This window comes from Hippocampus zosterae, chromosome 17, assembly GCF_025434085.1.
Source record: "Hippocampus zosterae strain Florida chromosome 17, ASM2543408v3, whole genome shotgun sequence".
In the NCBI taxonomy this organism is placed as follows: Eukaryota; Metazoa; Chordata; class Actinopteri; order Syngnathiformes; family Syngnathidae; genus Hippocampus; species Hippocampus zosterae.
The window spans coordinates 11,056,850-11,077,929 of NC_067467.1; the positions used below are offsets into that span (position 1 = coordinate 11,056,850).

A 21,080-nucleotide genomic window follows, 5' to 3' on the forward strand; every position below is an offset into this window, starting at 1 on the left:
AGCTATCAGCCGTGTACGCCGAACTGGAGAACATGTACGCGGCCAAGAGATCCAAATCCCTGAAGACACGCCCTCCTCCCACCCCCGAGACTTTTGTGGATCTGGACCCTCCCACCCGCACAGGTTCGCCTACAACACGTGCATATCAGATGCCATACATGCCATGCATGTTATTGTCTTTCTCAAGATGGGATCAGATCGAGTGGATAGATGGAATGATGAAAAAGTGCTGCAGTGCAACAATACTAAATCCCCAAGCAGCTAACCTATTTCCCAATCTTATGAATATACTTGAATTTTCGATCATTATGTTTTATTACATCAAACCCACAGCAAGGTAGGCCTTGGAAAGTTTTGTTGTCAAAGTAGCGCACTTGAGCTTTAGGATTTGGTGATGGTGGAAGTGGAACTGGGAAACACACGGGAGGCCCAATTCCTCAAAACAGTACAATTTGGATTGGATGCTGCTGGATACAGTATCAGTATGGTGGAACTAGGAACCCTTTTTTCCAAACTGCTCAATGAACAGTCTCATGCAAATATAAGTGGTGCAAAATGGATTCCTTCCACTGGTTTCCTTTACTTACTGTTTCACATTCTGTGTCTCTGTTGAATTATCAGCGAGTTAAATCGTGTTATTATTTACACACCTCGGTCTCGGAATTTGGATTGGTCTGTCGAGGTAAAGAAGGAGCTGAGCCAAAGGGCGACGCTCTCAGTTTGCCGGTCAATCTAGGTTCCAACCCTCATCTATGGTCACGAGCTATGGGGCGTGACCGAAAGAACAAGATCAGTTCTCTCCGCAGGGTGTCCGGGCTCTCCCTTAGAGATAAGGTGAGAAACTCGGTCATCCGGGAGGGGCTCACAGTTGAGCCGCTTCTCCTCCACATCGAGCGGAGATAGATGAGGTGGCTCGGGCATCTGATTAGGATGCCTTTTGAACGCCTCTCTGGTGAGGTGCTCCAGGCATGTCCCACTGCCAGGAGGCCCAGGGGACGACCCAGGAGAGACTATGTCACCCAGCTGGCCTGGGAACGCCTCGGGATCTCCCGGGAAGAGCTGGAAGAAGTGGCTGCGGAGAGGGAAGTCTGGGCTTCCCTGCTAAAGCTGCTGCCCCCGCAACCCGACCCCAGATAAGTGGTAGAAGATGGATGGATTTACACACCACTATCCATATCCCGCTTTGAAAAGAAGAGCCTTGTCAGGATTTTATGTTCCAAATAATACATGGGAAACATGTCAAAGCCTCCTCCGTTCAATTACATTTGCTCATACTCACTCTCTCTAAGACGTATTTTACGGTGTGAAATCTTAACACACGTATGTCTTCCTTGTTGTAGGTAGTCGTAAAGCCCTCCCGTCTGCGATAACCTGGCCAGAGCCTCTTCCGAGCCCCCCCACTTCCCAATTCTACCCCTCAGGCCCGACGAGCCAGAACAGCGGGGAGTCCAACCCCTACGTTAGCCTGGACAGCCCGCCGCCCTCGCCGCCGGAGCTCATCGACTTTCCCTCGAGTCCGCCGCCGCACCGAAGCAGCAAACGCCGCTATACTTTCTCAAAGCCACCGCGGTCTGACGACACCGACCGCTTTCTGGACGCGTTGAGTGAGCAGCTGGGCCAGCGAGTGGCAATCGTTGATGATTTTCTCACTCCCGAAAACGACTATGAAGAGGTATTTATACGCAGCGTTCCTCCAGCCATATTGCATCTTTCTTCAGCCATCATTTTTATTCAGTGTTTTCTTTCATATTTTATGTTTACACGTGTTTTAAGCATGTGGGAGGGGTCAACCGGTATACTGTATCATCTCCATATTGCAGAGTTTTCACCTATGTGGAACAATAAACAGTGGTTCAGTTCTTTTTTTAAGTTTATTGCAATTTTAGTGCACAGATTACGTTAGTTTAGTCCTTTATACAACCAGTGTGTGTATAAAGTTACAATAAAAGCTGTTTTAGTCTTGGAGTCAGCCGTTCATGCGCTCGAATGTGCCGCGTGAGTGCATCACTATACACAAATGTACTGACCATTGCTTTAAAAGTGGCTGTGGATCTTCTCGCAGCCCAAACTGATCATGCAATGGGCAGAGAAACTCATTGTGGGGGAGGTTACTAAATTAATGGAATGTCACAAGGGCTCGCTAGCAGAAACCATTTCAGAAATAGGCAAATAAGCGATTCTCTTGCTTGTTTAATTTCACACTTGATGGGTGGCCAAGCACTCCAGAGACTTAACAATTAGAATCAAAGCAATTTTGAAGTTTATTTTCAATGTTCTCTCCTTTAAATGGCAGGAGGTTGTACAGATAGCGTTCCCGGATGATGATGATGAGGATGGGGAGGAGGAAGATAACGATGAAGACTTGGGAGTGGACGAAGAAGAAAACGGCGGATTTGTGGGTCCCGAGCTGAGCAGTCCCAGCGACATCCAAAGCAGCAGCGGGGACGATAATGTGTCCTCCCTCACTTATTCCTCCTCTTCTGACCACATCCCTCCGCCCCCCATGACGCCTCCTCCACCTCCGCCCGTTCAGTTCAACGACACGCCGGCTCCTCCGGCTGCACCTGCGCCGTCTCAACCTGCACCACACCAACAACAGCAACAGCAGCAGCCGAGTTACACCCCTGAACACTCACCAAGAGCTTACGTGTCCATCCGTCGGAAATCCGGCCCGCCTCCCCCACCCCCGCCCCGCAATAACCCGCCACCAAAACGACACTCCTTGCACAAAGTGCTGCCCTCAAAAGAGGAGCTGCAGGTCCAGGCTGCCATACAAGAGCTAAAGGCCTATCAAGAGCAGCAGTCGTGCGAGGAGCAACAAGCGTATCGAGAGAGGCAAGCGTATGAAGAGCTGAAGGCCTTTGAGAAACAACAGGCCTTTCAGGAGCGCCATGCGTATCAGGAGCAAATCTTCAAGGAGAGACAAGCCTATGAGGAGCAGAAGGCGTTGGAAGAACTGAAAGCATTTGAGGAGCAAATATTGCAGGAGCAACAAGCCTTCCAGGAGCAAAAAGCTTTCGAGGACCAAGTCATGAAACGCATCTACCAGAGCCACCAATCAATGCCTGCCCAGCCCACCCAGCACAACATCCACTCGCCATTACCACTCCAGCAACTACACCAGTCTTTACCTCCGCTACCTGCACCAGAATCCGCCAACCATCACTCTCGACATCCTCTTTATATGATGCGGCAAGCGCCGCAGCACCAGGCCCACCCGGGGCACCTCCACCGACGCCTGTCCCGGTCAGCCCCGCCTCCTCATCATCCACCTCCTCTACCAACGGCCAACCCGAGTCAGCAATATCCCGAGGGTGTTTGCCAAAGCCACCAAAGCCTCAGGACCCAGCCCCACCACTCCTCAGCCGAGATGCTCCACCAGTTGCAACAAGCGCAGATCCACCCGCCGCCGGCGGAGATGTTGCAGCAAATGCAACAACCCAGCAGCCACTACTCGTCTGCGGAAATCTTCCACCACCAGCCCAAGATCCATCACTCCCCGACGGAACTCCTCCATCAAGCTCACCAGAGGATGCAGAGGCAGCCTCACCACTCCTCCACGGAACTTCTCCATCAAGCCCACCAAATGCACCGGGGGCAGCCCCACCACGTGTCCAACGAGCCGCCCCACCAGATACACCAAACCCAACCCCACCATTCCTCCATGGAGCTACTCCACCAGTCCCATCTGATGCACCAAGGCAAGCCCCATCATCACTCCTCCACGGAGCTCCTGCATCAAGTCCAGAAAGAGCCTTCCCCCCAACCGCTTCAGATGAACCGGGAGAGCCACTCGCATCAGAGCCAACGGAGTCTTAAAAGCCACCATCAGACCCAAGGATCACCACAAGGCCAGACGGTCCACCAAACGCATCAGCCCCAGCCCGTCAAGCCACACCCCCAGAGGCCCCATTCAATTCAGCAGACTCACCAGCACTCCAGCAGCCCTCACATCCACCACATCCACCACATGACCCCGCAACCTCTGCCGCAGGACTACCAGCACCAGATTCACGTAATCCATCCACCCCAGCAACCCCACAGGTCCCACCAATCCCTATCGACATTCCAGCCACTCCAGCCCACACTCTCCACGTTTCAGCCCCTCCCCCAGCATAGCCAAACCCAGTCGGCTCCCCAAACGACCCGTCCTCATTCCCAACCGTCCCACCACCTGATGCAGTCCCAACACCAGCTCCAAAGCCAGTCCCAGGTCAAACAGGCGCAGAGCCAAACTCAACCCCAGTCGCTCCCCCACTCTCTATCTGACCCCACCGAGCACCTGGAGCCTCACCCACCACCGCCACCCCCTCTGCCTCCGCCGTGTTCCCCTCCACCCTTACCCAGGCCTACCCTCTCCAGAATGGACTCCCATCACATGAGTGTCAAGAGGCTGCGCTGGGAGCAGGTGGAGAACTCTGAAGGCACCATCTGGGGCCAGGTGAACGTTGGGATGGTTACACGTGGGGTGTGTAAGGCTACATTTTAGAATTAATCAATTGAAAATGTATGCCGTCTACTGCCTTGGCCCAGTGCTTGGGAATCTCTTGAGTTTACATCCCAATAAGTGCAGCAGTTCTGTGAAATTCCATAAGATGGCAGTGCATCTTCCTTCACCCTATTAATTAAGCCTCTTCTCCATTGGACCGGTTCCACACCATAACGGTTTTGCTGAGCTCTGAGTGGTCGCTTTTTCATTACACTTTTATTGGTTTTGGTATGTGTTAGGGAAAAAATATTAAATTGACCATGTTTGGATAGACACGTTTCCACCTGACAATGATGCTATGTTTACGGGTTTTTTTTTTACACTTGATCTGGAAATTAGGAATAACTAATCCATTGAAATTGCTTTAACAGTAGGGTCCACTGTAACTATAGTTCATATTAACTCTGGAATTGTAACATTGCAACCCTTGTCATATGTCTTGATAGTTGGGTGCAAATTCTGACCATGAGAAACTACATGACATGGTGAAGTATTTGGACCTGGAGATGCACTTTGGAACACAGAAAGGTTCTCGTAAGTTTATTTGCCGGCTTCACTTATGACATACCTACTGTTTATTTATTGTTACATATTTAAAAAAAATAATGTTTTATATGTTTTGTTTCAACTTACAATCATATTTTTAGTGCTTGCACCACTGCCGCTACCACAACTGGAAACATTTAAGAAAAAAGATGTCATTGAAATTCTGTCCCACAAGAAGGCCTACAATGCATGTAAGTGTGGAATTGTGCACTGTGTACTCACAACTGCGTTCAAATGAATTGAACAGCTAATGTTGTCTGTAGGGGAATGTTAACGATGCTCCCCTTACCCCTCCCTTCTGTCTCCAGCCATCCTGATAGCCCACCTAAAGCTGTCCCCGGGAGAGCTGCGTCAGGTACTGATGAGCATGAGCTCCGACAGGCTGGAGCCGTCGCACATTAAGCAGCTGCTGCTATACGCCCCCGACGCGGAGGAGGTAAAAAAGTATCAAGAGTACAAGGGAGACCCCAGCAAACTCAGCGAACAGGACCAGTTTGTACTGCAGGTACCTTAAACTGCGGATCAGTCGTGTGTCTTTTTGGATTGATACTACCGCTCATACGACTTTCATGTTGTCAGGGTACAGTAGATTACATTTTTAAAACTCAATCTTTTGTCACCAGCGCAAGTCTGGTGTGAGGCGCGGTCCAAATCTGTGCAGGAGCAAAGGGGAGACATTGTTTTGGTATATTAGCAGACGTGTCTATTTTATCGCAGTTTTAAAATGTGCGTTTTGTGCAGTTGTGGGTGTGAACACTGCCGGCCTGAATCGAAGCGGCTCCATTCATTCACTTTACATCAGACCATTTCATCGATGGTATTTTCTCATTGCAAATTAGACACACCGCAGAACCTGTTCCCTCCACAAAGGCGAATCCTTCGGTCCATTCGTCCTGAAGTGTACCATACTCGTCATCTTTTCTTTCTTTTCGCCATTTTATTCGTCGAAGGATTAGCTTTAGGCTAATGACAGCGGGCTGATTCAAAAGGGGGCGTTAACCCGTTGCAACAGCAACGGCCAACGTAGGCCAGTATCATCCAATTAAAACTGCCCCTGCCAACTGCAGGACACCACCAGTGAAAAAAGTCAATGGATGTATTAAACAAGATACAATATTTAGTTTTATCTGCGAGACAGATGTAATTATCAAAAGAGCCATATATGGCTCGTGAGCCATTGGTTTCCGACCCCTGAATTAGTCCCATGAATTTATTTTTCATAGTCGGAGAGAAGCTTGAGGTTTGCACAAGTTCCTGTAACTTCTTACCTTTTCGAACGAATGAATAACAGAGTCCTCCGCAATTCATTTTTGACACCATTCTTGGCGTACATAAGCATTAGGAGCATGCATATTCATGAACTGCCTTCTGAATGTTTGCGGTTTTGTTTAAAAAAAAAAAAATCAGATGCTGTCAGTGCCTGAGTACAAGAGCCGTCTGGAGAGCCTCCTCTTCAAGTGCTCGCTGCAGGAGAAGACGGAAGAGCTGAGGGGAGCCTACGAATGCATTAGCAGGGCCTCCTCGGAGCTGAGGAGCAGCAAGAAGCTTGCAAAGATTTTAGAGGTACAGTCATAGTCAGAAAGGTTAAAGGAATGAGTCCTGCAAATGCCAAACTATTTTCTTTGTTTAAAAAAATCCTGTTAAATTAACTTTAAAATCCAAGTTACAAATTAAGAATGTATTCTTGTGTAATCCTTTTTTTGTTTTGTTTTGTTTCAACTTTTTTTTCTCATTACATTTGTTTTTTACTTTACTCTAACTTTATTCTAAAAAGGCCTAAAATTATTCTTATTAAATGACGACTTCTTAGCCTAACAGGAAAAACTTTTTTTCTGGAGAATTTATATATGCTGCATTTGCAAAGATAACGAAGGTTGCAGTCAGTAAGGCTGTCTCAAAATATACTACCGTTCTACTAACTTTGTGTATTCGGAACTGCTTCTTTCTCTAGTTTGTGTTGGCCATGGGGAACTACCTGAATAACAGCCAGCCTAAAACCAACAAGACAACTGGCTTCAAGATCAATTTCCTGACCGAGGTACACCAACTAACCAACAGAAACTACAAAATGTTTATTTTTTTCGGGGGGAATGGTACTGTAACTTTCAAAACTGCGAAGAGACGATGCCAAAAACTGGCTACTGTGCACCGCAAAACTTCAAGATAGCAAAGTGCTTAGTGGATTCCTTACATGTTAGGTTTAGCAGTCAAACCTTTGATTTGGAGCTCCTTTTTGAGCTCCTTTTTGGTATTTCAGTGGGAGGTGGGCGGAACTCTCCTTGTCGAGATGCCGTTGTTTTCTCACTTCATACTGTACTGTACCTCTACTTACAAAATTAATCGGTTGTGGAATACATTTCTTAAGTAGAAAATGTATGTAGAGAAGTGTTTTCCATGTAAATGCCTTAATCCGTTCCAACACATATCTATCTACACACAGACATATACGGTCAAAGTCCCTCTTAGCCAATGAGATGCCAGGATAATAATCGGTAATAGCCAATGGCAGGGCAGCTATAAGTATGTTGCGTTCAGGAAGCTGGGAGCTCCGAGTAGCAGCCCATTCTCTATTTTTACCTTTCTTATCTTGAAATTTCTTTGGTAACAAGAGGCAATATTTTCCCGTTGAGGCGTTTAATAACTAGAACATTTCGTATGAAGAGACGTTTCTAAATAGTGGTACCACTGTACGAAGATTATACTTAAGTAATCAATAATACTCATTTCTTGAAGACACGTCCGGATATCACAAACAATCGTGCTTGCATTCACAAACAAGTCATTTATTCAATGTTTATTCATCTTTGCAGCTGAGCACAACGAAGACGGTGGATGGGAAGTCGACATTCCTGCACATTCTGGTCAAGTCGTTGTGTCATCACTTTCCCGATGTGCTAGATTTTTCCAAAGATCTCACCATGGTTCCTCTTGCAGCCAAAGGTGATTATCATCTTGGAAACCACTGAAAAATAAATGTCCTCAATTCTTCCAATGTCGTCATTTTGTCATTCGATCAATTCAGTCAACCAAAGGACTATCACATCCGACGTGAATGACCTCCACGGAACCATCCAGAACATCCGCTCGGCCTGTCAGAAAATGCCCGCGACCGCTGAGGACCGCTTCGCCACTGTCATGAGCGTATCCTACGCCATTCGTTCGCCGCTGTCAAACAAGTTTGACCTCATCGAAGTTTCACGTGTTCAATTTGTACCGCACTTTTGAAAGCATTACAGCTAGCCATCATATCTTGCTTGCCTGGTACTGACCTGCCCCGTGTTTGTTGACAGGCTAGCTTCTGGGTCTAAATTCTTAATGACCACCTCATCTTTTTACATAATCGCCCCTGCTTGTGTTCTGATGAATTTTATGGCTAGTTTTGAACACAGGTCAAGAAAAATCATGCCGATGACGTGGAGGTCCAGATTGGGCCCGTGAGCCATGAGTTGGACACCAGTGTATTAACGGTCATCCCCTTAACTGGGACGTGTTGTGCAGACCTTTCTGGAAAACAGCCATCCGGCCGTGCAGTCTCTGGAGTCTCTCCAGCAGAGCTCTCTGGAGGAGTTTTCTCGCACGGCCTCCTACTTCGGGGAAGACGGCAAAAGCACAAACACGGAGGCCTTCTTTGGCATTTTTGCTGAATTCATCAACAAGTTTGAGGTGAGGAGGAAAGATTTAAATTGTGGATCGTTTTTTTGGGGGGGTGAAGTGTTCCCTTCCGGCAAATAGATTGCCGGAGATAAAACAATTCCAACAATGCATTGCTTCCGTACTGTAAGGCTATCACTACTTTTATTGTCACTCATGACAAAGTTTTATGACTTCAATCTCCAAAGCATCCATGTCCTTCTTATTCAGGGTCGCAATGCAGGCGCGAAACAAAGCCAAAACACCGATGCCAAGACAAATTTACTGTGACTGTGTGTATTGTGACTACAAAGTGTATTTATTTATTTTTTAAATTTTGTTCACCACAGTGGGTTCTCAGTGATCAGCAGGCAGCCGAGAACCCGAAGAGCCCGAGAAGTCCTCGAATGGCCTCCCCGCTTGCCTGGTAGCTCCTACAGAGAAGAAACATGCACATATGCGCACATACACAATATTGGTAAAGGTATGGCAGGCGACAACATACGGCTTGCTCTGCTCCTTTATTCAGCCCAACGAGCATTTACTTCATCAAGAGTTTTACGCACATTTTTTCCCAAAATTGGTTAAAGAGCCTGTGAAGTGAATTAAAGATTGTTTTTTCTAAATACATTGCACAAGTTGCTGAAAATGTGCAAAGACTGCGGACTCTGTAGTACTCAGATATAGAGATACTGTTGAGTTTTTCACCATTTCAGTTTTCTTTGGCTAAAATGGCACCCGGTGACGCACTTGGTGTTGGCATGAATCCCCCCCCCCCCACACCCAAGCCCCCGCTCAAACTATAAGAATTGAGCACTTTCATTTGCTTCGGTGCTTATCCGACACTATTGCGAGTTATTTATTATTACTAGGCCCATTACTACCACTACAGCGTGCACTTACCTAGCTAGCTAGCTATTGTCACACCCTGAAAATGCATCTTTCCCGCATGCCACAAAGTACAGAACAGCTCGTGTCGTTTTTCAAATTCCCAAGCGAGGAAGTAAGGCCGCGGATGAGCCCGTCGCGCATCCGTCAGCTCAGTGGGGCCTCGAAAACCTTTTATCCGGCAAGCTAGTTGGTATCTCGCGTCTCTCATATCCCGGCACTGGAAACTTTTAGCGGATGCATTTCCACGGCTCATCCATGTAGAGATGTGTAAGCATAAGAAAAAAAATACTTTAGAAAGTCGATTCCATTTTTCAACCGACAAGAGTTTGATTTGTGACTGTTTTCAAACTTATTTTGTATACTTGCCAATTCTTTTAGTCATTTTAATTTGGAAGTGCGGTTAGCAGCAGTCACTTCTGTGGTGTTTCAAATGTGAAATACTTTTTTTTTTCACTCTAGAGGGACTTGTATTCAAATTTGGCACTTGAGATACTATTTCATTTTTTACATCAACATCTCCTAATCTGGCTCCCGGTTTGTTTAAAATATCCAATGTGGCCCTCGGACACAAACGTTTGCGCACCCCTGTTGTAAGTACTCACTGGATTTAGTTTTAGTACAGTGTACTTGGTTTTATTCTTACCCCGCAGAGACAATAACCCTCATTTTTAATCAATACCCATAATTGAACAATGTTATGTATAATGGTCGTAATTTGGAGTAAGATTATGAAGATACGGCCCGGCGGTCCAGCAGTTAGCGCGTCGATCCCACAATGCAGAGATACCAGGTTCAATTCCGGCTCCGGCATTCCTGTGTGGAGTTTGCATGTTCTCCCTGGGCCTGCGTGGGTTTTCTCCGGGTATTCCGGTTTCCTCCCACATTCCAATAAACATGCATGGCAGGCTGATTGGACACTCGAAATTGTCCCGAGGTGTGCGCGGATGGTTGTACGTCTCTGTGTGCCCTGTGATTGGCTGGCAACCGGTTCAGGTGTCCCCCGATTACTGCCCTAAGACAGCTGGGTTAGGCTCCGGCATGTCCCGTGACTCTTGTGAGGATAAGCAGATCAGAAAATGGATGGATAGAGTATGACGGTGTATCCAATTACGTTTTTGTTGAATGTATAAAAATATAAATATTTTATAGTATATATGATATTCCATATACGTACTGTTTGTGTAACCTGCTTTTGAGCCACATCGGTTCTTATGTAGCAATTGTATGAGGAAGGAACTTAAGAGATGGATGATCTATTTATGCCAACAGTGTTCTATGTAAACAGATGCATTTTTCACATTTAAGTTTCTTTTTCATCGGCCACTAATTACCTAGGTGGCGCTGTAACATCACCATAAAATCCTTCGTGTGTAGCATAGATTCCGGAGGACAAGTTGGACTGAGTATTTTCTGTTTATTTTCTTAAGTTGCCCAACACACAGAATGTAAAAAAAGTTCTTCATTAAGTGTAGCTTATATTTGCGATTGTCTAGAGATATTGCTTTGAAAAATGTTATGACAGATGGCACTGGGTGTAATATTTTCACGCAGCTGACAGCGGGCAGTGTGCAATATGCTCATGTTTTGCCTTATGGTCCACATCTAGAAAAAGAAATAACGAAGATGCATACGTCAGGACTTTCATTTATGAAGGAAAATATGCGGATGTGTTGACTTTTTGTGTCGTAGCTGCACTAATGTACATAAACAGCTAATTATACTGCAAACCCGCTCCTCTAGTGTAAGACAACGTTGAGTAGAACACCTAGGTGAGCAACTGTTTAATTCTGAAGCTTTTATCTGAAATGAATACAGTATATTGACCTCATTGTGCATCACGCCAGCGTGGCATAGCTGAAAATGTAGCATAGTCGGTCCAAATCGGGTAAAATGTGGCCCAGTTGCCTCGATCGTACCTACTGGATTACCTTGACCTGGATGGCAGAGAATTTACATGCACATACAGAAAGAAATTTTTTCATAAGCACATTGGTAATATTTTACCGATATTGTGGGAGTAAAAAAAAAAAATATATATATATATATATAATGCCATTTGACTACAATTTTTGCAAATTCTGCACTTTTTCTTCATGAGATTCCCAGTTTCATCTGGCAATGAGCTTTTTTTTGTATCATAATTTCTTCACTGTAATCTCATGACGCTTTCCCTTTTTTTCTCATCAAGATCGATGTCTTTCTCGTAATATTTCTTCCAATAAGATCTTGACGTTATTCTCAGAAGATGGCAACTCTTTCCTAGATTTTAAATCTTTATTTAAAACGTATTTCTCGTGACATTTGGATTTGAATCTTCTCAAATGACAATATTATTCAGTTGTCAAAATTCTGAATTTATTCCTGTGAAATGACAAGTTTGTCCACTAAAATTAAAACTTGAATCCTGTAAAGTCTTTTTATTTTTTTGTTGTTGGGGTTTTTGTTTCTTTTTTTTTTTTTGGTAAACTTACATCTCTATTTATGAAATTTGTTGACTTCATTCTCGTAGTATTTCTTTTCTTTTCATTGTGTCCCCAACGCACACCAACTACTCCCTTTGACATGTCATTTTAAACCAATCATTGCCACTGATGAGCTGTCCCTAAATGATAATCTTGCTCTCCTCCCTTTTGCACTTACCCCGGCCTGCTGTGCATTTATGACCTGAAATGTATCGCGTATGCATTATGTATTGTATCTTTGAACACCGCTAAATGATATAAAGACACATTATCTCCTCGGGACAAGTTGTGTGTTGGATTTCCTGTTTGTGGAGAAAATAACGAGGTTCATTGCATGCGTACTTGCAATGATCATTTATTTGATACACTTGCCACGTGTGCGTTGTGTGCGCGAGGGGCAATAAATCTTTTACAATTTAACTCATGCCTCAGCGCGCACGTGTTGAATGTGGAGTTTGATCTCCTGCTGCGCGAAACGAGCTCGCTCATTCACTCATCCTCGGCGAATTCCTGCTCGCGCTTGGTTGTCTCTGGCAACCCGCAGAGAGGTGAGTATTGTTGCTTTTTTCTACAATATAACACACATTTTTAATAGGTGTCATTTTCCTTGTTTGTGACAGATACACCATACTTGCAAGTTATTACATGAGCCAATTTAATTGACAGCACTTCCAGATCCAAATAAACTGATTCATTGACTCGTAGTTTTTAAAATGTATAAACGTGAATGCAAGCGAAGCTTCTTGCATGTACAACAAATACCTGCTTCTATTACTAGTGTTCAAAACAAGTTTTTCTTTAATCAGTGATGGAAGTGCATAACATTTTAACCACAATTTTCAATGTCGTGATTCTTTCCAGAAGACCTTAGATCTTGCAGTCACTCAGCAAGGAAGCACCATGTCTACGACACCGTCTACAGGCGGAGGAGGTGCTGCCTTTGTCGCCGTGGACGTAGTGGTACTGGGGCTCTATTTCGTCTTGCTTCTGGCCGTGGGCTTTTGGGTAAGTCCGTGATGGTTGTTATCAAGATGATGTCATCTAATGAGATCGATTACAAGCACCGTGTTGAAAAATTGACCCATTTAATAGATCACACTGGGCTACATTTACAACCACAAATTCTAATGTTTGGTCCATAAAGTTGGATTCGTTTATTCTTGCAGAATTTTGATGTATTTTTTTTTTGTCCAGTCGTGTTTCAGCCTTGGTCATTTTAATCTGCCTAAGGCCTTCATCATAAGTAGTGCTGGCCCATGTGATGCATGAGAGAATGTAGCATTCTACACAGTGAATTATTAGTGTTAGTTTCAGCCACTCTTTTTTTTTCACAAGAAAAAAAAAGGTTGTTGAACGTCATAAAAGTCGTTTTACAACTTCATGTATCTCTCCACATAATCTGTCATGTGTCTACTAGTCAATGTGGAAGACGAAGCGCAGCACAGTGGATGGTTACTTCCTGGCAGGGAAGAGCATGACTTGGTGGCCGGTGAGTCCAAACATGTTACTGACTCACTCTGAACACTTTTTCAAAATCTGAATCTATAAATAGTTCAGACAAAATGTCTTCACTGAGCCAGACACAGTTGCTGATACCGCTTGACACTCTTATTCGCTTGACACCCAAGTCACTCACCAGGCCAAGCCGCGCCTTTTAAAGCCATTCACTGTCAAAGTCACAGTTACTACAGTAGAACATGAAAAGTGGACCAAAAAAAAATAAACCCAACTTGCACTTCAATTGTTTAATAATGCAAAAATACTCAATTTTGCGAGATATTCAATAGCTTTATTGAAAGTTTTAAGATCCATTCTACTTGCAGGTAGGGGCCTCACTGTTTTCCAGTAACATCGGTAGCGGACACTTAATCGGGTTGGCCGGCTCCGGAGCAGCGGCGGGTATCGGGGCAATCGCCTACGAGTGGAATGTACGATATGCCAAGTCAGTTACCAGTGAGAAACACGTGACTCTTGAGCGTGTCAGCATGCTCAAGCGTCCCATGTTGCTCTTTGACAGGGAATGTTCATGGTGCTGCTCCTTGCGTGGATCTTCCTGCCCATTTATCTGGCCTCCGGGGTAAGATGAGAGCACACATACATGGATATCGTCGGATCATTTTGTAACGCTTTGTCTGGTCACTTCCTACCAGGTAACAACCATGCCGGAATATTTACAGAGGCGATATGGCGGGAGAAGAACGCATTTGTTTATAGCCATCTTGTCCTTGTTTATTTACATCTTCACCAAGATATCGGTATAATTTTTACCTTTACGGTTTAATTTAACATGCCCAAATGTGTATTTAATCGGTGTCTTTTGTACGTGATGGCAGGTGGACATGTACGCCGGTGTCTTGTTTATACAGATGGCTTTGAAGTGGGACATCTACGTGGCTATCGTGTTTCTACTGTCTGTCACTGCTCTCTTCACTGTAGCAGGTGAGTGACCTGGCCTCACTTTGCTCACCTTGCTCCAGTAATTGGATAAAATAAAAATACAGGGATAAATAATAACATGCATGTAAGGTGCTTGTTATTTTTGTCCACTGGGGGTCGCTATTCTCATGTTCTACTATAGTGTCTATGACTTTGATTGTGTAGGGCTTGAAAAGGTGGGGGTCTGGCTTGGTGAGTGACGTGAGCGGCAGTTTTTCTCCCAAATTGTTTTTGCACTTTAGACAGATATATATCAAAATGAACTAATTCGATATTCTGTATATGATATTTTTATAGTGTAAAGTGCACATTTGAACATTGCGCAATACATGGACATCTGGATAGAAAAGACTGGAAAAGAACAATTATTTTATTGACCATCGGTGAAACATGTAATTTATAAAAGTAAGTTCCACCATTTTTTCACCTGAGAAAACACACAAGTGAGGCAATGCTGATTAATCGCGGGCAGTGTTCTTTGAAGTTAATACCGTAGTCATAATTTTATGCCCAACAAGACTTTCTAGTGTCTTTTGCAAGTTGTTTCTAAGTGAAATTAAATGTGTTGTCTTTTTCCTCAGGTGGTTTGGCTGCAGTCATCTACACCGATGCTGCTCAAACGGTTATCATGCTGGGGGGAGCGCTCATCCTCATGGGCTTTAGTAAGCACACCCTCAAACCATGTCTTGACATATTTATTATTATGATTATTATTAGTATGATTATTATTATTATTATTAATGAGGCGGCCCGGTAGTCCAGTGGTTAGCACGTCGGCTTCACAGTGCAGAGGTACCGGGTTCGATTCCAGCTCCGGCCTCCCTGTGTGGAGTTTGCATGTTCTCCCCGGGCCTGCGTGGGTTTTCTCCGGGTGCTCCGGTTTCCTCCCACATTCCAAAAACATGCGTGGCAGGCTGATTGAACACTCTAAATTGTCCCTAGGTGTGAGTGTGAGAGCATGGTTGTTTGTCTCTGTGTGCCCTGCGATTGGCTGGCAACCGATTCAGGGTGTCCCCCGCCTACTGCCCGAAGACAGCTGGGATAGGCTCCAGCATCCCCCGCGACCCTAGTGAGGATCAAGCGGCTCGGAAGATGAATGAATGAATTATTAATGTTGGCTTTAATTTTGTGCTCCCATTAAGGTTTTGCAAAGGTGGGAGGCTGGAATGCTCTGATGGAGGGCTACTTCGATGCCATCCCATCGGTTCGCGTGCCGAACACGACGTGTGGTATCCCCCGAGAAGATTCCTTCCACCTATTCAGGGACCCGGTGGACTCTGACCTTCCGTGGCCTGGCGTCTTCATCGGCATGTCAGTTCCTTCCATGTGGTACTGGTGTTCTGATCAGGTAGAATTTGTTCTATTTCTTTAAAAGAGAAGAAGAGTATATCGGTGTCCCGCAAGGATCACTTTAAGAAACCTTATTTATTATTAATTATTTATTATTTATTATATTTTAATCGAATTGCTTCTTTTGTCTTATCAATATAAATGGAATTCACTGACTCAGATTGACTCAAACATTCATCCTCTCAGAGATTATAAACCATACACCAGTAAAAAAATACCGAAATGAATGAAATGTGCATCATTTGTTAAACAAAATAAAACATAAGGTGTCCATTAAACATCACTTCTGAGAACCTTATTCAGTCCTCTTCTGTGTCTTTCTTAAGATATATACCACTTATAAAAACAAAACAGTTATAAAATGAATAAAATTGTGCATCACTGAGGTGTATACTATAAGACAACATGAGGCATCCCACATAGATCACTGCTTGGGACTTTTCGTCTTTATGCCGTTTATGAAAAAAATATTGCGAACAAATTAATCATCTCAAAGAAATGTTGAAATTGTGACTAAAAAATAAATGCACACAAATCAAAACCTAAAATGTGCACCACTGAGCTCTGTGTGTGCTTGTGATTCAGGTGATCGTGCAGCGTTCACTAGCTGCTAAAACGCTGAGCCATGCAAAAGGCGGTTCCCTGCTGGCTGCTTACCTCAAGGTTGTGCCGTTCTTTGCCATCATGTTGCCCGGCATGATCAGCAGGATACTTTTCACAGGTGGGAAAAGCACGCATTTAATAGTTAAGTCTTCAAACGCACAATTATTCCTGTTGCCCCTGTAAACTGGTGGCTGACATACTGCTCATGTTAGCTTACCGTGTTAGCGTACCTTGGCTGTGGATGCTGCAGAATTGTACTCCCCAGTCTCCACTTCGATGCACTAGTTAGTTTTCCTGTTGCCCTCAGTCTCCACTTCAGTACAATTTCGACGTATTGCATTTGTCTGATTTTCATCATTCACGAATTGCTGTTAACGGCAGAATGCAATTTTCTTAACCAACATGCACAAAAACAAATCCTGCATCTTCATCTTTATCCAGACCGTAATTGTTATTGATTATTCCTTACAAAGTTAGTGTGTGTGGCTTTAAAAGGCAGGACCTGACCTGGTGAGTGACGTGGGTGTCAACGAATCTAGTTGACTGTTGTCAACAACTGAGTGTAGTTGACTGTTGTTGGCTCCAGTTAGTAACGGGTTTTCCTTTTTTTAAAAAATCTAATTATCTGATTTATTCAACTGATTGTTTCAGTCCAAGAAAATGCTGAACATTTTAATACCCATTTGGATCTGACTGAAAATGTATGCATGCAGATGATGTAGCGTGTGCCGATCCAGAGTTGTGCAAGCAGATCTGCGGCAACCCAGTAGGATGTACGGACACCGCTTATGCCAGACTGGTCATGGAGCTTCTGCCTGCAGGTTACTTCCATTCTCAACACTTCCCGTCATTGTTACCCCTTCAATATTCATATAAAATATGCTTTGTGTCGCTTTCAGGACTCCGAGGACTGATGACGGCTGTGATGATTGCTGCGCTGGTCTCCTCCCTCACATCCGTCTTTAACAGCGCGAGCACCATTTTCACCATCGACCTGTGGAAGACGTTCCGATCTGGGGCGTCCGAGTGGGAGCTTATGATCGTGGGGAGGTGCGTTCATTGTTTTATTCTGACATAGCTAACTTACATTCAAATGGAAATTCTTTGGGGACTGTACCGATGCTAATAAAATGACATATGACATATTTTACTGTAGCTTCTCTCTGTAGATAACCAAAACAGCAGCACCAGAAACATACAAGAAATCATTCAGATGAACAAATGTTGTTTTTTTTACACTGTAGGGTGTTTGTGCTCATACTGGTGGTGGCATCCATTTTGTGGATTCCTGTCATTCAAGCCAGTCAAGGTGGGCAGCTGTTTATCTACATCCAGTCCATCAGCACCTACCTGCAGCCCCCCGTGTCCATCATTTTCTTATTGGGTTGCTTCTGGAAGAGGACTAATGAGAAGGTAGTGTGTTTACAATCAAGCGGTCGAGGGCTGTGCATTTGTTATCCGGACCTTTAGTGGCCACTTGGCTGCCTTCATCCGCGTTTCAATACCGCAAATGGAGAAACCGTATATAGCTTCCTGGCCCTGGAGGGACGAATTTGAAAATGATTTCACCGCTAAAGTAGTTTTGAGTTCCACAGGCCAGCATAAAAAGCATTAACATGATGCAAGTTGAAGGGCGGTTCTCGATAAACATCGTCCAGCAATGTGAGGCCAAAAGTGGATAGCCATGGCTATTTTTCGCTGCTCTAAATATATTCACACACAAGCGAGAGCACAAATCGCAGCAAGGTGATTTTATTTTATCTCTGCGATGTAAACAGTCAAATCTGATCGAACCGGTCTACCATTTGCAGCCATAGGCAGACCATCTTTTTCTGACAACCATAATTTCCGATCTTATGTCATGTCCCTTTCGTCCCTCACCCACAGGGTGCATTCTGGGGCATGGTTGTGGGTCTGACGATAGGCTGCATCCGGATGCTGATGGACTTCATCTACCCGGCCCCGATGTGCTTTGAGCCAGACGACAGGCCCGTCGTGGTCAAATCGGTGCATTACCTCTACTTCTCCATGATGTTGTCCTTCATCACGCTCGTCGTGGTCGTGCTGGTCAGTCTGGCCACCGACAAGCCCAAAGACGAACAGGTAAAGACCACCTTTAAGCTGCTAGTGTGACACACTGACAACATGGCTGCAAACATAGAAGCGCGACAGTGGATAGGAAAAGTCTACACACCCCATTTCAAATGGCAGGTTTTTATGAGACCAAGATAAATCATTTCAAAACTTTTTTCACCACTAATGTGACTTGTACACTGTACAAGTCGGTTACGTTTTTTTTTCTTCTTGAAAGCCACTGTAAAAATAAACCACTGAGATGTGATTGCATAAGTGTGCACACCCTCTGATAATTGGGCTTGTGGCTGTGTGCAGAATGACCCAGTCACTTTCATACTCATGGTAAATGGTTGTCAGTAGCGCACACAGCTGCCACCTTTTCACGTGCCTCAATTTAACACCAAATAAAGTTCAGCTTTTCTAGTAGGCTTTCCATTTTTACTTTATTTTCTGAATGACATCTTTTCAGTAAGCAAAGGGCCCCCCAAAAAATCAATATCCATCCATCCATCCATTTTTGAATCCACTTATCCTCACAAGGGTCGGGGGTGTCCTGGACCCTATCCCAGCTGTCTTCGGGCAGTAGGCGGGGGACACCCTGAATCGGTTGCCAGCCAATCGCAGGGCACACAGAGACGAACAACCATTCGAGTGCAAAATCACACGTTGGGACAATTTAAGTTGTTCCAGTAACCTGCCATGCATGTTTTTGGAATGTGCGAGGAAACCTGAGTACCTGTAGAAAACCCACACTGGCAAGGGGAGAACATACAAACTCCACATAGGAAGGCTGGAGCCGGAATCGAACCCACAACCTCTGCACTGTGAGGCGGACATGCTAACCAGTGAATCAATATCAATATTAAATTTGGAAATATGATTTTTATGGTGGTATATGACTGGAGGACGTATTTTTATTTTTATTTTTATCTTTTTTAAGATTGATCGTCTGACTTGGTTCACAAGATTGAGCCCCGTGAAAGCCAAAGAGCAGCCCCGGGAGGAGGTTGCAAGTCACGAAAGGGCTGAGATGGTGGTTACAGAAAAAGAAGGAGACAACAGCACAAGAAAAGGTAGTTTTACATCTGCTTAACCGTCTTTCATCTAGTGCTTATTTCCCCATCTCTCGCACTTTGCAGATTCGTCAGGCAAGGACTCCAGCATGAGACGACAGTCCCGGCTGGTGTCTGCTCTCTACTGGCTCTGTGGGTTGAATCCACAGAAAAAGGAGTCAAAGAAAAGTCCCGTGACGCCCGCGACCTCTGACCTCAGTCAACTGAAAGAAAATCCACGTCTGAAACAGGTGCTCAACGCCAACCTGATCATGTGTCTCTCTGTGGCTATGTTCATCATCGGCTACTGGGCTTGAGAGGCTGCCTTGCTCTTCTCGGAGGACTTTTCACCGAGGCCATAAGGTTGTGTACACTATTTTACGCCTTTCAAATCAACAAAACAGTCAGATGCGTAATTCCATATTGCCATGTTTTACTTCTTAAGAGTTAAAAAAACTTCAATGTGTTGACATACTGAGGTATTTTCTTTACTGTCAATTGTGTACATTAGCCATTTTCCCACCTTAAACAAAATAAAATTAAAAAACTGTTTTTAGTCATGAGCTATTTGGCATTACATGTTGAAAACTGTCTTCCCTTAGCTCTTGAACATTTGGAACAGAGTACCAAAAAAAGCGCAATAAGATATTGTTTACTCAATACACTTTGCATGTAAGCATTTTGTCAGAACACATTTGCTACAAATCAATTTTGCAGCCAACAACAAGTCCACTCTGGTTAATTTTACATCGATTTGTCTTCTTGACATCATGTCATCATGCCGCTGATGCTGAAAACAATAAAAAGCCAATGTATTTTTTTCTAATTTAGGAAGTAAAATTAAAAAGTTGTCAGAAAAATAGCACGGGGCAAAGCTAATGTGTTCCACCTAGTTGTTGAGGAAAAAAAATAAACTTTTTGAGAGATTCAGGGTGCCAGTTAAATTTTCCCTCTGAGAAATATCAAATACCAAAAAAAACATTGTCATCTTACATGGTTTTATAATTGCACTCATTTATGTATGTATGCACTGTACTCGACTGATGCAACAAGTTTGTCAAATACTTTTAAAATGTGATTAATCACAAGTTGCTAAAATATGTGTAACATTTTCATTCTGGACTGTTTGTGTCCCGATTGCGATGGATTCATGCCAACAAATCGCAGCACTCCTGTCAGCTTGACAGATGTCACATCTTGATCTGCAGGCACTTTGCGGAGAGTTTTTAGTGTGGCTTATCTCTTAATAATCAGTCACAGAAGAGATGACAACAGCCAGCTTTGGATTTCCCATCGGATATTTTTTTCAAGCGCAGCATTATATTTATTACAATGTGTGATTTCCTGAGGCGTGGCGTCTATTAGCCACTTTGTGAAAGTAAATGTGGTGTTATAGCTTTGACATTTGAAATCATTCATTCATTCATTCATCTTCCGTACCGCTTGATCCTCACTAGGGTCACGGGGGGTGCTGGAGCCCATCCCAGCCGTCTTCGGGCAGTAGGCTGGGGACACCCTGAATCGGTTGCCAGCCAATCGCAGGGC

At 44.3% G+C, this 21,080-nt stretch overlaps 2 protein-coding genes across 9 annotated transcripts in view; both read left to right on the forward strand.

The window, feature by feature from the left end:
- Positions 1-11,967, forward strand: part of grid2ipa (glutamate receptor, ionotropic, delta 2 (Grid2) interacting protein, a) — a 30,494-nt gene extending 18,527 nt beyond the window's left edge. For 3 of the 5 annotated variants that reach the window (XM_052049043.1, XM_052049042.1, XM_052049044.1), the window contains 12 exons: positions 3-123; positions 1,341-1,672; positions 2,294-4,441; positions 4,936-5,023; positions 5,137-5,226; positions 5,344-5,540; positions 6,443-6,598; positions 6,987-7,073; positions 7,846-7,975; positions 8,058-8,176; positions 8,534-8,698; positions 9,016-11,967. In XM_052049043.1, the coding sequence (XP_051905003.1) occupies positions 3-123; positions 1,341-1,672; positions 2,294-4,441; positions 4,936-5,023; positions 5,137-5,226; positions 5,344-5,540; positions 6,443-6,598; positions 6,987-7,073; positions 7,846-7,975; positions 8,058-8,176; positions 8,534-8,698; positions 9,016-9,096 (3,714 nt within the window). In that variant the 3' untranslated portion in view covers positions 9,097-11,967. The remainder of the gene's footprint in view (positions 1-2; positions 124-1,340; positions 1,673-2,293; positions 4,442-4,935; positions 5,024-5,136; positions 5,227-5,343; positions 5,541-6,442; positions 6,599-6,986; positions 7,074-7,845; positions 7,976-8,057; positions 8,177-8,533; positions 8,699-9,015) is intronic. The other 2 variants (XM_052049045.1, XM_052049046.1) reach the window with 1 other exon arrangement.
- Positions 11,968-12,109: 142 nt separating this feature from the next.
- On the forward strand, positions 12,110-20,123 carry slc5a11 (solute carrier family 5 member 11). Of its 4 annotated transcripts, XM_052049053.1 has the most exons (16): positions 12,110-12,566; positions 12,880-13,023; positions 13,436-13,507; positions 13,842-13,946; positions 14,036-14,095; positions 14,169-14,273; positions 14,352-14,457; positions 15,036-15,116; positions 15,597-15,802; positions 16,390-16,525; positions 17,121-17,228; positions 17,307-17,457; positions 17,652-17,820; positions 18,295-18,510; positions 19,424-19,556; positions 19,623-20,123. In XM_052049053.1, exons 1-16 carry the CDS (start codon positions 12,465-12,467, stop codon positions 19,850-19,852), a joined length of 2,124 nt encoding a protein of 707 aa, XP_051905013.1. In that variant the 5' UTR covers positions 12,110-12,464; the 3' UTR covers positions 19,853-20,123. The 4 variants fall into 4 exon arrangements, with proteins under 4 accessions (XP_051905013.1, XP_051905015.1, XP_051905014.1 ...); XM_052049056.1 differs by lacking the exons at positions 12,110-12,566; positions 12,880-13,023 and having other exon boundaries at positions 13,492-13,507; positions 13,842-13,960; XM_052049055.1 differs by lacking the exons at positions 13,842-13,946; positions 14,036-14,095; positions 14,169-14,273.
- The last annotated feature ends 957 nt before the right edge of the window (positions 20,124-21,080 follow it).